Genomic DNA, 18384 nt, shown 5'->3' on the forward strand with positions numbered 1-18384 from the left:
AAACGTAAGGCGTTAGTCACTTGAAAAGTGACCGGTAATGCTCCGTGACGGCTCGTTGGCCTCTGTAATGTTGGTCGCAATTCGTCAACTAACTGCAGAATCATGTGTCGTGGGAGTCTGTAATTATTTACAGATTTATTGTTTTATCATCAAAGCGCAGCACATCCTCTGGGTCCTCCAAAATTCTCTCCACCATCAAATGTTGCTGCTCTTCTTCTTGTATAATTAATAAATGTAACGCCATTCTCGAACAAGTCTTTTGAAGTCTTATAAGTCCGAAATGACAATGAGGCAGCCTCACGCAATGCAAAGTCAATGGAGAGCGTTGGATTGCCCCCCCCCCCCCCCCCCCCCGGTGTGGGCGTGGCCTAAATACGCTCTGTCTCTATACGCCCCCAGGAGCTGATTGAGACGCACCCAAAGTTCGGGAACTTTCGGGGGTGGGACTTGGCCGCTGAAAATGCTGATTGGTTGAGCTAAAGCAGCATTTTATTTCAACCGGCATTTTTAAAAGTCTTTTGCGAGGTTCGTTCTGCATTCAGTAAATATCAGTCTTGCTCTTTCTGTCCGATGTAGCGCGTTCGTCTCAGCCATCTCACGGTCAATGTCCGTAATAGCTGACAACATACATTGTCTTATTTTAAATCTAGCTTTACGAGCTTTCAGAATACGCTTTAGTATCAGTGCTTGTCTCTTTTCCGCAGTTTTGTTAATGACCTCTTTAGTAAACCAATACATAACCAGCAAAAGCAGCGCTGCTTGCATCTCCTCTATACTTGTTATTGTTGCAGACAGTGTCGCGCAAAAATGGTTATTGTTCGTCACTGACTGGGAGGAACAGGCGCGCAGTCCCACGTCTCTGGACTAATTTGCCTAAACTTCACGGTACTTTAGACCGCAGTGGAAATGCAGACAGTAGCAGGTCTGGGGGACAAAAACGTTCATGTAAAAAAAGTTCCTGGTACAAATTGTTCCGGGTAATTTCGGTGGAAACTGGGCTCTTGTGAACTATTGTATCTTCTCCATATTGAACTGACTACTCAATAAAAAATAATTGTTCACAAAAACAGTGTAAATAAGTCAGAATGCATTAAATAGCATTAGACTCCACCTTTAAAATAAAGTGTAACCCCAAATTATTCTGAAAAACCACATTGGACCTCATTAACTTTTTTTTTTAACTTTCTTTTTGTATATCTTCTTTTGTGTTCCACAGAAAAAAAGAAATGCATACATGATTGGTATGACATGAGTAAATGATGATTGAGTTTTTTTATTTTTGGGTGAACTTTTTCTTTAATAACTCAATCAGGGAACCAGTCTCAAAATGAGACAATAATTGGGCGTACTATGATTCTAGAACAATGTCTGATTCTGCAAGTGATCAGAAACAGTTCACAAATTAGACTGAACAATAAACAGACGAGTTCAGTGTGCAGTGACTCGATTCCACTTTTGGGTTGCAACCAACCAGTTGAGAGCCACTGATTTAAAGAGTTTAGTCAGATACGAGAAGTACCTTTCATGGCTTACTATGTGATACAAAGCTTTCATCATCTCTTTTTATGGTTAAGTATTTGCTTTCATCAGATGTGGCCCTAAATGGTAGTGATCTCATGCTGCGTTGTGGAGAGATTTATCTGTAATTACACACTGCGCTTGGTCCTCAGCACTCATGATTCATCTTCATATCTGCTCACTGGAGGATGCTTTTTCACTGACCGATTAATCTGCTTTTGTTTTTAAAGAAATGCGGGGCAAGGATCTAACACCACAATGGGCTTTCAGGGCCACAAATGCTCTCAGACCCACTGGCATCACAGAAAAATGTTCACGGCGTGCAATCTCTGAAGATAAGCAGAACGTGTGGCTTGACAAACCCAAGCCCACACACTTGACGTGGTTAGATAATGGTGTACGTACTGAGGCAGATACATGAATGCTGCAAGGGGTTCAGCCATCGTTTGGGTGTGTGTTCGCTTATCTGGACAAATTTGTCCCCAGATGTTAGCTCAAATCATCCTTATTGTTATTTTTTTAAGTAAAGGATTCTTAAATAAAGTTCTAATCTAATATATTCTAATATAGAAATATTATAAATTCTAATATATACTGTTAATATATACACAAAATTTAAAAATATATATATATATATTGTATATGTGTGTACTGTACACATACACAATCTAAGGATTTTTTTAAGGAAAGGTGCCATTATGTTTAAACGGGTCATCTTCATATCATGAAGAATTTTCATTGATGATTTGTTATAATAAAGAGTACTAAGTAAACATTGGTAACACTTTTTTTTATGGTCACTTGAATATTCTGTTGACTATAAGTAACTATCTCATTAGAGTATTACACTGTAAACCCGATCAAGTTGGCAAAATTCAGTCAAAGTTAATCAGTCAAAAAGTAAATCAGTAAATCATTTAAAATGTCAAAGTTTAAGTAAGCTGAACTGGCAGATATCTATTTCGTACTCATACATTTTAATTACTCTTAACTTGAAATATTTGAGTAAGCTAATTCATACATTTAACTTAAAATTATCATGTAATCTCAATTTAAATGCCCAGGGACTACGGGTGCTGGACTACGGGTGGAAAATAGCAACTTGCTAAAAAAACGGTGCAATGCATCTCTCCTTGTTATATACAGGGTTGATGTTTTATTGTGCACTGTCCCTGTTCAAATAAAAGAAATAATAATAAAAAATATTTTTAGTAGTGGAAACTTTTACTAGCTAATTCAGTAAATGCTATCTTGCTAATTGGTAACACAATGCTTTGATAGCGTTAACATAGCCAAGCTCATGCTCCACTTGTCACCATGATGGTAGTCTCGCGTAGCCAGACCTTCAGACTGACGGCAGAGGGTCTGGACTTTATCGCAGCTTTCATTGATCGAGGGCTGCCCAAGAGGACGTTTGACTGACATGCAAAGCAACCAATCACAGTTAGTTTTGTTCCGTGTCATGTTTAGGGGCGTGAAAAAGTCGGATGTCCCTGCAATAACAGAACGGCGTGCATCTATAAATTATTCATTCAAGAACATTGTTCAAGTTTACTGTAACTATGGAGCCACAAACTTCAAATACTTTTGAAAATCCAGCCTTCAGTTGATCCTTATAAGCGCTCGTTGTCACAGTTGTAACCACAACGGCGGAATTCTTCCACAAGGGAGTTTGGCGTCACGGCATTTGTTTCTAGGCGGAGTATGTTCGAGTGTCGTGGCAAAGCATGCTGGGATATAAAAAAATCCCAGTTTCAGTTAAATTTAAGTTAGTTTAAATTAAAAGAAACAAGTTTATAAACTCAAAAGAAAAAGAAAGTTCTAAATACTCATAAAAGTTCCTTTGATTGAACTAATTTGTTTAATTTAAGTTTACTCTACTCAATTCAATAAATATTTTTTTGGTTTATAGTGTAGTAGACTGACTTAAAGGAAAAGTTCACCCAAAAATGGAAATTAGCCCATGATTTACTCACCCTAAAGTCTTCCTAGGTGTATATGACATTCTTCTTTCAGACAAATACAATCGGAGTTATATTAAAAAATGTCCTGGCTCTTCCAAGCTTTATAATGGCAGTGAATGGCTGTTTCTGTTTTGAAGTCCATAAAAGTGCATCTATCCATCATAAAAGTGCTCCACACGGCTCCGGGGGGGGGGGGGGGGGGGGGTAATAAAGGCCTTCTGAAGCGAAGCGATGCATTTGTGTAAGAAAAATATCCATATTTAAAACTTTTCAAACTGTAATCTCTAACTTCCGCTAACTGTCGCACGGGCGTTCATGAGAGACTGGCGTAAAAAAATATTTCATGCAGTACTTTATCGTTTTCTTTTTACTTGCAGACCATTCATGGCTACTTAAGCTTTTGGATTTACAGGTTAATATATTTCACTATCTGGTGATAAATAAATATCCGCTGAATCATTTATAAAACTGTCTTGATGCTAAGTAGGTTTTGATAGCTGAGGCACAGAAATAATTTCCGTGGGCATTCATGCTAAACCAAGTGCTTGAATTAGAAATTCTAATGTGTCTCTAAGCGTTTATAATCCAAGGTGTTTTCATATGTCCCTCAAGAATGTGTATTCGAAATAGCCTCTTTTAAACAGACTGATGAGTTTCATTCTGATGTACCAACTTTGAGAACAGTATACATTTTCTGCATTATTTGCATGCATTTGTTGTTGGGATGTAGAATTGTAGAAATTATATTTTGAGATGATTCCTCAACCACCCCTCAAACTTTCAGATGCTATCTTTATTTTTTAGCTCAACTGTCACAGAATGGAAAGCACAGGATTGAGATATATCAAAGGCAGTGGAGGATACATCTACTGTATGCTACCTGCCTTCAAAAATCGACCAGATGAAGGTATCTCAGTGAAGTGAAGTGAAGCTAACATTGGATTTGAATGTGCCTTGGCTTGATGCCTTCCTACCTTGGAATGCATCCTCCGAAGGCAGCATTTTTAAGCTTTCGGACGCAGGCTTCAATCTGTCTGTCTGAGTATGTCTTTTGGAGCAAGTTTGCTATACCAAATCAAACTGTAGTCTGATTATTGTATTTTATACGAACGCTCAATGAAGAAGAACTTCAGTCCAACATCCCAATAATCAGACGGATACAGACTAAATCCCAATAATCAGACTAAAGTTTTTACATTATATTTTTAAGAACATTCATTATTTTAATAAATATGTATTGGCATGTATTTTTAAGACTAAAGTTTTATCAAGTACATGTAAATGTGCTGAATATTTTAATTTAAATAACTTGGCAGCACACAATTAAAGTAAAATTTACTTGATAGTCCAAATTGTTTCAGGAAAGCTCTCTTATGGGATTGACTTGGAACAGGTCAGTGGACTGAATCATGCCTTCAGGAATTAGAAATATATTTATGACCCTCTTAAGCATCGTCTAGAATCTTTAAAACTCACTTGTTAAACTTCCAAGTTTTTTTGTGCTGTAAAAGGCAATCATAAAATTCCACCCTCTCCCTTCAGTGCGCTCTCCAAAGCCTCCTCCAAAATGAGATACGGCTTTAAATTACCTCATGTCTCAACATTACAATAATAATGAACATAAACAACTTAGAGAACGCTGACTTGTACCACTTGACAGCTGCAAATTCATTTTGGTGTTGATAGTGTTGCCATAGAAACACATAAATCTGATTCTGAGGATGGGAATCGCTCTGAGTAGAACGCCACGGGTTGCCATCTCATAATTACGGTAATTGCGGCATGGTTTGAATGCACCATAAGCTCTGTGTTTTGGTTCAGGAATAAATGTAAAATGTGGCTGCTGCTGTTTGTTTCTGGCGCTCAGTGACTTTCACGCGTCTACAACTCTACAACACAACAGTCTACAACTGCATATGAAAAACATTGCCTACCCTAGTTTTAAGTGCGTAATTTCTGTGCTAGTAGCACAAAATGTAATTGCAGTCTGATTGAGAGAACGGACAGGACCAGAACACCGACAGTTTAAAGGGTTACTTCAGTGATTTAGCATTAAGCTTTGTATTTAAACTGGGTCATTTATGTAGTAGAAATGTGAAATTATTTTTGAATTTGGTGCCTTCTAGACTGAGAAAAGACAGAAAATGTATTTTTGTCTCATGTGGATGAAATACAACAACTCCCAGAATGCTTCGCTGCCCTACGAGGCCACTCCGTACACCGTCGTTTTTTTATCTTCATAGTAATACAATCATTTCGTTCAGTTAAAGAATAAACACTACAATTAAAAACTGAGCGTGTCTTTTCAATAAAGTGTGAGTGAGCCGAACGAAAGTCACGGCACAGACGCAGCAGTGTCAGATTTCATTCATCACGAAGAGCTGAGCAGAACGTTAAGCGCCAGTCTGGCACGTTTTCTGATCGCATATGGAAGCTAAACTATCACAGGAATTCATTGAAAAGTTGAAACACTCACTTTGCTCTGCATTGCTCCGTTATGAATGTTCGTGCGGTTAAATTATTGCTGTTGTTATCGCATGTGTCTTACATTCTGTGTGAGATCTCTCCCCTATGGGCGGGTTGATAACATGCGGAACAGCTCTATCTAGTGGCTGTAGTCTTTAGCCTCTGGCCAAAAAATCCTCTGATGACGCAAAATGACGATATTTGCGTCATCGGAGGATTTTTTCCAGAAATAAAATGCATAATTCTCTAGTCTCAGGGGGATATGAGGGGCAAAAGTACCATAATTTGAATATACTACTGGGTTTCTACTGATACAAAGCCTAATGCTAAATCACTGAAGTTATCTTTTAAGGAAGAGGATGCAGACCATATATATTATTTCAATAATTCAAAAATATTTCAAAAATTCAAAATATTTCAATACTTTAAAAACTGATCATTAAAATAAAAGAAATCGAATGGCTATAACCGTTCATTGCTTGAAGCTTGAAGTTTAAGTCTGTTGCTGGCAGCCTGTGAAAGAGGAACTGTGCTATCATCTGCTGGGGAAATGTTGACATCCCGCACCCTGCCATCTCTCTCCATCCAACCATCAGTAATGCTGAGTCGGCAGCGTAGAGGAAGCAAACCAGCTGGCCACGGGGTGTAATGTGTTCCAAAGTGAAGTGATTGCCTGACTGCGGATTCTGTAAATGAATGGATATTGGTTTGGCTTGATCTTCATTTGCTAGCAAGCTCTGTCAGATCCTGCAGACTCTTCCGATCTCAAGAACAACTGACTAAGACCATTTTCAGACCTGTAGATTGTTTGCTTGGTTCGGGAATCCGAAACAGGGACTTCATTTGTTAAAATGTTGCATTTTCTTCTTGGTTCGGTTCGCTTTCACAAGGGAACATTGCAAAACATAACAAAATGTGTTTATGCAAGTCACATTTGAGTTAAACGGTCCTCTTATTGGTTAGAGTTTCAACGCATTTCGTTATTAATTATAATACAGCTTGGTTCGTTGGGTCAGACTGCATTCTCACCTCAACTGAACTGCTCCAGAATTAGTTTTCAATCAGGCCTAAACCACCTTTTTCGGACGTTCTCGGAGTGAAGTGTTTTGGTGCTGATCCGAGCATCATTGCGATGCCTAAACGAACCGAACTAAGGGAGAAAACGTACCAGGTTTCGAAACAAACTCTCCAAGTGAGCCAGGTGTAAAAATGCCCTAATAATTTTAAGCAATTTACTTTTCGCTCTTTTAACTGCATGTTTATATGATTAGATGCATTCTATTATTTGCATTTATCATTGAGCACGTTTACATGCACACTAATAACACACACATATTTCATATTGAAATAACCTGATTAAGCGGTTTACATGCAAATCAATAAAGTCGGAGTTTGAGAATGCAATATATTTCTCCTCCCCTACAGCAAAACACTTTCTGTGGCTTGATACACTGAAATTGCCATATAAGGACAATTTTCTATCACATATCACACATGCACAACTTGTGATGGACTTGAACAAAACCACACAAAAAAAACCTGTGTTTTTAAGTCATTGGGCATCAGCTCATTTTAAAGATTCAGACTGTTTGTGTTGCAGTATTAAACTGAATAGTTTGATGGTCCAGTGGTCTTAATGCATGCTGGAGAATGAGAAGATGGAACGAGGTGCGGTGAGGATGAATCACAGGGGCTTTGATGCCATTAAGAGCAGATGCAGCGCCTGTCACTTGACGCGCCTCAGTGCACATCGCCTTATGTAACACTGGTCACATGACTTTTCTGGCCATGGAGGTCCATGATCTAGTGTGATGGCCAATAGTGAGGACAATGTGAATGCCAGGGTTGTGAGCTTCACAATTTCAGTGTGTGATGTCAGTGATGTATAGTCATCAAGTGTCCAGACCAGAGATCTATAGATACTAATTAATATGCTGGTCCACCCGCGAGACCAGAACCAATTCTGATTTGGTCTAAACTGGTCTTTTCAACAGGGTTGCCAGTCACCATACAGCTGCTTCTTAGTTGCTAAGCTACTTAAAATAAAAGAATGACATCTTTTGAACTTTTCGTCTGCTTCCTTCTTCCCCCAAAATGGCAGAGACATCTGTCATGGCACAAAAGTGAGTAACCATGAACCTGCAGAAGTGATGAGTTCATAGTTTGATTCAGTGGATGTCTCCATGTACCTTTGAGGAAGTACCATGAATAGAATCAGTTTCTCTCTGATGAGGCATTTCTGCTGCATCTGGGCTTCACCAATCTCCCGTATCTCTAGTCTTTCTTCCTTCTTAAGCCCTTTATTTGGGTCACTTGTTTAAGGTTCTTAGCCAATATAACTGATTAATTGTCTTTATTTTTAAGCTCCATCAAGCATCTTTAACAATGATTATCTTGAATGTATTTTAAATATTTATATTTTAATAAATGACCCAAATGCAGTAGGATGCTGGATTTTAATTTTTTATTAATGAACAAATAGGATGACAGCATGAGCTGCATGGCTCCACAACTCAGAGGGAGTTCAAACCATCCCACAGACAACCAAATCCAACTTGCAAGTCAGCCAACAAGATCAAATAGGCAGAGAACTCCAGGCAGATCCAACAGGAAAATCCAAGCTCCTGATTAGTGACAGGCAGGTGTTCGTCCGCCACCACCGAAGATCATTTTTGATCAGGAAAAAACTTGCATGGAATTTTGAAAGTTTTTTCCAAGTTTTTCTTTTTCAGAGACCAAGTCCATAATTTTTCCTCATGTATTGAGCCTTGTTGATTATTTGACATTGTTTATGAATCCATAACAGTTGTTCATGACTGTGTATCTTTGTCTGTCAGATTTACAGTGTTCTGTTAGTCCATCATTATTTTTTGCTCTTGATTAAGTTTGATGCAGTACAATCTCAGCAGGTTGGCTTTGTTTAAGCGAGGGACAGTGTGTATTTTACAGCTGTCGTGATGGTAACAGTATCAGACTACCTTAGGCAAGAGGACGACTCAGCAACCCACACCAACTCACAAAAGATAGGCATGGGCATCATCTGTCAAACTGCATCAGGGGATACACTGATGTTATTTATGCTGACAGCTAAGACATTTTATGGTATATGTTGTAAGATAATATGGCACATTAAAGGGTTAGCTCACCCAAAAATGTCTCACCCTCTTTAATTACTAAAAAAGTTTTTTTTTTAAATGTTTTACTTTAATTAATAAAAAAGTCCTTTCAAACCTGTTAATATTTCGTTTATCTTTATAACCCAAATTAAAGGGGTGGTAAAACACGATTTCACTTTTCTAACTTTAGCTAGTGTGTAATGTTGCTGTTTGAGCATAAACAACATCTGCAAAGTTACAACGTTCAAAGTTTAAAGCAAAGGGAGATATTTGCTTTTAAAGAAATCAATTTCTAAGGACTACAGCAAACGGCCGGTAGGAACTACAGACATTCCTCCAGGGTTGCTGACATCACCAGCCCCAATATTTACATAAACCCCTCCTCCTAGAATATTAAATAAGGGGGGCGAGGCCATTTTGTATTGCTGTGGAGAAGAGTTGTTGTGATATAGTTAGTAGGCTGGAGTGTTGTTGCAGCAATGCCGACGAAACGCTGCTATTTTCATCCGGATTATTCGTCCACTTTGTTCAGCCTTCAGGGACGTGGGAGATCAATGGTTAAAATTTATTTTTAACTCGGCCCCTCATAATTATTACCCAAATCTCGCTTTCTGTGCTGCACATTTTACGGAAGAAAGCTTCCACAATCTTCGCGAGTTCAATGCAGGATTCGCACAACGACTTGTCCTGAAAGATGGAGTAGTTCCAACTTTAAAAACAGAAGCTGTTTACAGGCCACAACCTGTAAGTATGATTTATTTTTTGTCGATGTGTTTTCCTGTAATAGTTCGTATTGTTAATTGTACGTTGTAGCAAGGAAGTAAACAAATGACAACGCTGTTTGGCTCTGCAAACCAGTCTGTTAAATGCTCATTCATACTTAACGTTATCCGACAAACACCTAACATTACAAACTTAACTTACATACAATGTATCTAAAAAGTAGGAGACAACAACAAAAAACAAACCATTCTGAAACGTCGTTTAACAGCCGTTCTTGAACAGGTTCTGCTCGATCATCTTCACTAAAATGTTCTGGGTCCGATTCAGGCTCAAATTGGTATGGTTTTATAGATGCCATTGTTTCTAATACTACCAAAGCACAGTCTACCGGTAAAGGTAAGGGGCATGACGTTTCTGAAAAACTTGCACTAGGTGGTTAGCGAATCACAACACACTGGGCCAGCTAACCAATCTGAGCCCATTGCGTATTTTTGAGGGACCGGCTTCATAGAACCCGAAAACCCGATTTTACAAGGAGGGACATAGAAGTGTAGAATAAAGGTAAAATATATGAGAAATAATTAAATTTTTTAAAAACGAAACATGAACACGTTACAGTGCACCCCACAAACACAATCAAGTTTTCGAAAGAATGTGTTTTACCACCCCTTTAAGATATTTTTGATGAAATCTGAGAGCTTTCTTTCCCTCCATAGGCATCTACGCAACTCACACTTTGACACTTCAAAAAGTTCATAAAGAGATCGTAAACCTAATCCATATGATTTTTTTAGTCCAAAATTTTCTGAAGATACACGAATGCATGAACAGATTGAATTAAATGCACACATCAGTTGTGGTAAACGGAAGCTCAAGCATGTTCGCTTGACGTGTGAGAACCAATGAGGTTCATTCTCGTGTGTTGCTTCAGCAAGAACCATTGAGGTTTGTTCTCGTGTTACGCAGCGCATTTGAGCTTCTGCAGAAACCAGTGAGGTTAATTCTTGTGTGTTATGTAGCACGTTTGAGCTTCTGAAAGAAACAATGAGGTTCATTCTCGTGTGTTGCACAGTACGATTGAGCTTCAGCAAGAACCATTGAGGTTTGTTCTCACGTTACGCAGCACGTTTGAGCTTCTGCAGAAACCAATGAGGTTAATTCTCGTGTGTTAGCACTTTTGAGCTTCTGCAGAAACCAATGAGGTTCATTCTCGTGTTTTGCTCAGCATGATTGAGCTTCTGCAAGAACCATTGAGGTTTGTTCTCATGTTACGCAGCACTTTTTAGCTTCTGCAGAGACCAATGAGGTTCATTCTCGTGTGTTAGCACGTTTGAGCTTCTGCAGAAACCAATGAGGTTAATTCTTGTGTTTTGCTCAGCACGTTCGAACTTCAGCAAGAACCAATGAGGTTCCTTCTCGTGTGTTTGCACTTTTGAGCTTCTGCAGAAACCAATGAGGTTCATTTTCGTGTGTTAGCACGTTTGAGCTTCTGCAGAAACCAATGAGGTTCATTCTCGTGTGTTAGCACGTTTGAGCTTCTGCAGAAACCAATGAGGTTCATTCTCGTGTGTTAGCACGTTTGAGCTTCTGCAGAAACCAATGAGGTTAATTCTCGTGTGTTAGCACGTTTGAGCTTCTGCAGAAACCAATGAGGTTCATTCTCGTGTGTTAGCACGTTTGAGCTTCTGCAGAAACCAATGAGGTTAATTCTCGTGTGTTACGTAGCACGTTCGAGCTTCTGCAAGAACCAATAAGGTTCATTCTCTTGGGTTGCGCAGCACAACTGAGCTTCAGCAAGAACCATTGAGGTTTGTTCTCATGTTATGTAGCACATTTGAGCTTCTGCAAGAACCAATGAGGTTCATTCTCGTGTTATGCAGCGCGTTTGAGCTTCCGCAAGAGGTATGTTCTTGCGCGTCAAGCATGTTCGGTTGAGCTTCTGTTTATGTTTGCTGATCAGTGTTTATATAATAAAAGCCTAGATTCATCATATAAAGCGATCGAGTCTCTTCAGAAAACTTGGACTAAACCGCTCAATTCATATGGATTAGTTTTACAACCTCTTTATTAACTTTTTGATGCGTCAAAGTGTCAGTTGCGTACTGTCTAGAAAAAAAGCTGATAGAAAGCACTCAGATTTCATTAAAAAATATCTTAATTTGTGTTCGAAGATGAATGAAAGTCTTACAGGTTTAGAACGACATGAGGGTGAGAAATTAATAAGAAAATTTAAATTTTTGGGCGAGCTAACCCTTTAAGTAATACCACCTTTATTATTATTGTGCTTTTTAAAGGATTTAATATTTTGACTGGAGCATAAAATACAATGGATACAACCATATGGATGCATGTATTGTATATAAAGGATATAATAACAATGCATAAATAATGAAATAAACTTCATTCAGAGTCAAATCAGATATATTACCCAGATTTCTGTTTTCAACAAGAATGAAGTGAGATCACAGACAGATTTTAATGGTGTTGACAGAGTTAATCGCTTATTTTTTAGGGGGTCTGAGATGGAATATAATTTAGGCGGGCTTCAGGAATTTAGAATTTACCTCAATAGCCCCTTTCACACAGCAATCCCGGTACCAGTAAAGTCTGTATGTGTGAAAGGGGTTATTGATCTATACGCATTGACTTTATACACATTGTAAGTGCATTAATGTACTGTTTTTACAGATAATTTTTTGTAATAAGTAATCAGCCCGTGTTTCACAGATTCCGTAGATTATATAACATTCCTTTAATGGCATTTACAGTAATTGCTGGTGGGATGAAGGGCTGTATTAGATGCTGGATGACTGTATTGCAGTGATAAAGAGAATACTATAGTGGATTATATGATTAGTGGATATGTTCTTATGGGACACAACTATATGGTTAATGAACCTTCAAGGCATCTGTTGGCTTTGAGCACAATCTTTTGATTAGGAGATTAAAGCACGTTGCTCTTGCATTCAATGCGTCTCAATACTTCATCTTAGATATTCCTTCTAAAGGTCCATCTGTTCTTATATTGGTTTGTCAGTAGTTTCCTGCTGTTCAAGGAAAATAAAAGACTATTTATGTTGTGTAAGATCAGCTTTGAAGGAGCTCTCTTGGTGAAATAAAAAGACACAATTAATAAGTAAATGAATGTGGATGATATAGCTCATAGCAAGATGATTTGTTATTGGAAGGATTTGATGAGAAATGTTTGACTTCATATTTAAATCCCTGATGTTGATTGGAGACTTGCATGTTTTTGTACATCTGAGGACAGTTTGTGATAGATCACTAAGATAGGAACTTCTGAGAGGCAGATTTGCTCTCCATTTAATGCTCTCATTGCTGTTTAGCTGTAGAAATAAAGATATTAAAGAGATCTTGTTGAGTTTGTCTTTTTTTTGTGGGACTATTGATCCATTCTCCCTTTCTCTTTCTCAGTAATAGATTACAGTATAATCACTTGAACAAGGTTGTCAGCTTCAATCATTTTGCCTTTGATCCAGTCCTGTTTCCTTCAATGCTTCCATCAGTCTGTGCATTAACACCTGCACATGTTCAGTCGACTGCATTTCTCAGCTTTACAAACACTGTGAGGTCTGCATCAGACCTGTTTACTGCACACTTACTGGACTTGGTTTCATAAGTGTCACATCTGCCTTGTCGCCTGTTTGTGATAATGTATGAAGCGTCTAAAAGGAATTTAACTTGTTATTCATGATTTCAGATTCCTCAGAATGCAAACTGGGAATTGCCCTTTTTATGTGCCTTGTCACTGAATATTAAGGTGGAATTCCTAGTATTTTACTTGTATCATTTATCATTTCATAGATTTGTTTGAGGTTGGTAATATTTATTGATATTTTTGAAAGAAGTCTCTTATGCTCATTATTTGATAAAAAAGACAACAAAAACAGTCAAATGTATTTATGATTTGGTGCTCAAGAAACATTCATTAATATTGAAAACAGTTGTATTACATAATATTTTTTGTGAAAATGTAATTATTCTTTGATTAATAGAACAGGAATGTCTTTGCTGCCACTTGATCAATTTGTCCTTGCTGAATAAAAACATTGATTTCTTTAAAGAAATGGTAACACTTTACAATAAGGTTTCATTAGTTAACATTAGTTAACTACTTTAGTTAGCATGAACTAAGAATTAGCTGCACTTCTACAGCATTCATTAATCTTAGTTAATTTCAGCATTTACAAACACATTATTAAAATCAAATTTTGTATTTGTTAACATTAGTTAATGCACTGAAGTAACATGAACAATCAGTGAACAGCTTTATTTTGATTAACTAACATATATTAATAAAATATTAATAAACACTGTAACAAATGAATTTCTCATTGTTAGTTCATGTTAGTTAATACATTAACTAATGTTAAAAATAGAGCTTATTGTAAAGGTCTCATTTGTTCTTACTGATCCCAGACATTTGAACATTAGTATATGATAATAGACAGTACTGTATTTTTTTAATCAAAAGACTGTTTTTTATTCTGTGGTTGAAGAAATATGACTAAGTACTCATCTTACCCATCATTTAAACTCCCTCCCTATCCCATAAAGACATTCATGCTTATCACATTCTCCTTGATAATGTGCCATTTCACTATTACTGCTACTTCTACTTTGAAGGCTATCTGTCATGAGAGATTAGTAAAACTATCAGCTTCTGCTTGATGCACTGCAATGAAGAGTTATTTAAAACAAAACGTTTCAATACAGACTAAATACAAAATAATATAAATGCATAATACAAATGTGTGAGTGTGTCAGTATTGACAAGCATGAGCAAAGTAAAGGCTAAAAACTCTTCCTTTGTTTAGTGTAGCATACATCAACTGTCTTTTTAAAGGATGGATTTGTGGGTATGACAATAAATTGATAGGTATTCACATGTGTGTGCAGGGTTCCGCCGATTCCTACACTAGCAGACCGTCTGACTCAGATGTCTCTCTGGACGAGGAGCAGGGCGGCAGGCAGGAGAAAGAACAGCAGGCCGCCGTTCAGCTGGAGAGGGCAAAGGTCAGACTGTCTTAACCAGAGCTATACCTGTATTTATGCTTCTCTTTTTTGACATACCAAATTGTGAAAGGGGTCCTATTATGCATTTTTACACTTTCAACTTTCTTTAGTGTGTAATGTTGCTGTTTGAGTATGAAAAAGGTCTGCAAAGTTACATAGCACAAAGTCCACTCCAAAGGGAGTTATTCCCAATATCAGTAAACACAGTCTCCTATCTCCCTGAGACATCTCAATTGTAGTCTTAAGTTTTCTTCCGGGAACGTTCATGTCACAATTAGGGTTGGGTACCTGCCCATTCACATTTTAACCGGTACCGGTACCTGAAATTCTTTAGGGATGTTTACCTCAATAACTGTAAAGAAACTGTAAGTCATTTATAGAAGTGTAGAGCTGCCTTGGTCTCTGTCTGCCATTGTCTGTGATGTTTGTATACTGTAATATTTACCCATAAATTGTTGGCTACTAGCTACTTAATTAAGTGAATTCATAAAAACAACAATTTTAATGTATATTTTTTTCTATGATAATCTATGATTTTTTTCACACACAAATTCTGTTGTGTTTTTTTTTTTGGTAATCAAATGAAGACATAAAACATTAATTTAATATATCTTTTAATCATGAAATTTTTGTCATTTTTGCTGCACAACGCTTCGGTTACTAACGTAACCTCGGTTCCCTAAGATGAGGGAACGAGTATTGCGTTTGCTAAACACTTATGGGGGAATTCCTTTCCTCGAGATATTGAAGCAAATTTTTATCCAAAAATACCTTTTACACGCAGTGCAGCTGCACAACTCTCAGCAGGAAGCAGCTGCATGCTGATTGGCTGTGCCGCTGCAACTGCAGCAACCTATAGCACGACCGCGGGGCGGGACGGACCAATCAGGTCCTTCTAAATTCCCGCCACATGGGGCAACAGAATTTGCATAGCCAAGGGTATATAAGACCCTGTCTCGCAAGGTTAGTCAGGTTAATCGACTGAAGTGACTCCTGAGCAAGTAAGCAAGCACGGCAAGCAAACGTAATACTCGTTCCCTCATCTTAGGGAACCGAGGTTACGTTAGTAACCGAAGCGTTCCCTTACGAGAGTACTCTCGTATTGCGTTTGCTAAACGCTTATGGGGGACCAATGCAAAATGCCTTGCTTGCTTAACGGCTCTAAAGCCGACAACACCAAACCCAGGCCAAACTAGGTGGGCCCGTAAAATGATATCAAGAAGTCCCAAAATGAGCCAGACCTGAGTCGGGCCCTTAATGAGAATGAACACGATATACGTGTAATAATATAATGTATAGACCAGACATAGTCGGGCCAGGAATAATGAATGGCCAGATAATTCGAGCCGTATAAGGAATGTACTTATGACTTATACAATATTTAACCCAGACCGGACTTTTCGAGCCTTAAGGGGTTAAATCTGTTTACACAGCAAGAAGCCCAGCTTGTAAGGCCGGAACATCTAAATTATAGAATCTGATAAAAGTGGACAGGGAGGCCCAGCCTGCCACCGCACAGATATCATTCAGAGAAATGCCAGTAGACCAAGCCCACGAAGAGGCCATGCCTCTAGTAGAATGGGCTTTGATGCCTAAAGGGCAGCTGAGATCTTTAGACTCATAGGCCAGTGAGATAGCATCCACTATCCAACGTGACAAGGTCTGCTTTGTAACCGCGCACCCTCGGGTGCGGCCGCCAAAGCATACAAAGAGCTGTTCAGTTTGCCTGTAAGCAGCGGAACGCTCTATGTATATCCTCAGCGCTCTGACAGGACAGAGCAAATTAGCATCTTCTTCATCTATCGGTGATGAAAGTGCTGAGAGTGAAATGACCTGTGCTCTGAACAGAGTTGAAAGCACTTTAGGTACATATCCATGTCTTGGTTTGAGGACGACTTTGGAGTCGTTTGGCCCAAATTCCAGACACGAGGCGCTCACAGAGAGCGCATGCAGATCACCCACTCGCTTAACTGACGCGATCGCCAGCAAAAAAGCGGTCTTTAGTGACAGGAGCTTTAAGCTCACCGAATGCAGAGGCTCAAATGTAGAGCTCTTCATGGCATCCAGGACCGTGGACAGGTCCCATATAGGGACTGAAGGGGGGCGAGGTGGGTGATGCCTTCTAGCCCCTTTAAGGAAGCGAACAATGAGATCGTTCTTTCCTAGTGACAGTCCGTTCACTTGAATGTGATACACTGCTATAGCAGCCACATAAACTTTGAGCGTGGAGGGGGAACGACCCGTGTCCAGAAGCTCTTGTAAAAATGTAAGCACTTCTGACACTTCACAATCATGTGGGATCAGACTTCGCGCTTTACACCAGTCCGAAAAGACTGACCATTTGCCTGAATAGAGCCGCCTGGTCGTGGGGGCTCTAGCTTCAGTAATAGTATTCAATACATTTTCAGAGAGGTTCTCATGTACCCGTTGATGGGCCAGACATGAAGCGCCCATAGATCGGGACGGGGATGCCAGATCTGCCGTTCCGCCTGGATGAGGAGGTCTCTCCTCAGCGGGATCGGCCACGGATCTGTATCTGACATCTGACATCTGACTCAGTAGTGAGAACCAAGGTTGATTTCTCCAAAGCGGGGCTATTAAAAGCACATCGCATTTGCTCTCCCTGATCCTCTCTATGACCTGAGGTAACATTGAGATTGGGGGAAAAGCATAAAGAGGAAGGTTGGGCCATTCGTGGGCCAACGCATCCTTGTGCTTGGAGAAATATATTCGGCATTGAGCATTGTCTTGTGAGGTGAAAAGATCCACTTTTGCCTCTCGAAACCTGCCCCAAATTGTCTGAATTGCATGTGGGTGAAGAGACCACTCTGCAGGGGACACTTTGCCCCTGGACAGCATGTCCGGACCCAAATTCAGAATGCCTGGCACATGAGTCGCTCTTAGCGAGCTCAGATTGTGCTCTGCCCATATTAGGACTTCTTCCGCCATTGTGTGCAGATCGATAGATTTCAGACCGTCTTGGCGATTTATATAGGCTACCACCGACCTGCTGTCCGTTCGGACCAGGACATGGTGGTCCTTTATGTACAGAAGGAAAGCCCTTAGCGATAGCGTGACCGCTTTCATCTCTAGACAGTTTATGTGAAGGCTCCTCTCCGAGTCTGACCAGAGACCGGAGACTGGCCTGCCCTCATGAAGGGCTCCCCAACCTAGGTTGGATGCATCTGTCGAGATAACTTTCCACTTCGTAACAGTGCCCAAACTCACGCCCGTCTGGTACCAGACGAGATTTTTCCAAAGAGCCAGAGCCAACACACAGCTGTGGTCTACCTTGATTTGCAATCGGCCCGAGAGCCATGCGTGAGCTGGAACGCGGCGATTCAGCCAGTGCTATAGGGGGCTTATGTGCAACAGACTTAGTCTGAGAAGTGGCGCCGCCGAGGCCATGAGACCCAGCATCCTCTGAAAGGGTTTGAGAGGAATGCGTGCACCGAACCTGAGGGAAACCGCTCGGTTCTGAACAGAGAGCACGCGCTGTGACGTCAGTCGCGCGCTCATCTGCAGTGAGTCCAATACTGTTCCCAGAAACAAAACTTTCT

At 39.5% G+C, this 18384-nt stretch overlaps 1 protein-coding gene across 2 annotated transcripts in view; it reads left to right on the top strand.

The window, feature by feature from the left end:
- The window catches only part of cacnb4a (calcium channel, voltage-dependent, beta 4a subunit), a 53238-nt gene that overhangs the window by 13456 nt on the left and 21398 nt on the right, over nucleotides 1–18384 (top strand). For both annotated transcript variants that reach the window (XM_079822187.1, XM_079822186.1), the window contains one exon: nucleotides 14708–14824. In XM_079822187.1, coding sequence (XP_079678313.1) covers nucleotides 14708–14824 — 117 coding nt within the window. The remainder of the gene's footprint in view (nucleotides 1–14707; nucleotides 14825–18384) is intronic.

This window comes from Gobio gobio, assembly GCF_949357685.1.
Source record: "Gobio gobio genome assembly, chromosome: 7".
NCBI classification, from domain to species: Eukaryota; Metazoa; Chordata; class Actinopteri; order Cypriniformes; family Gobionidae; genus Gobio; species Gobio gobio.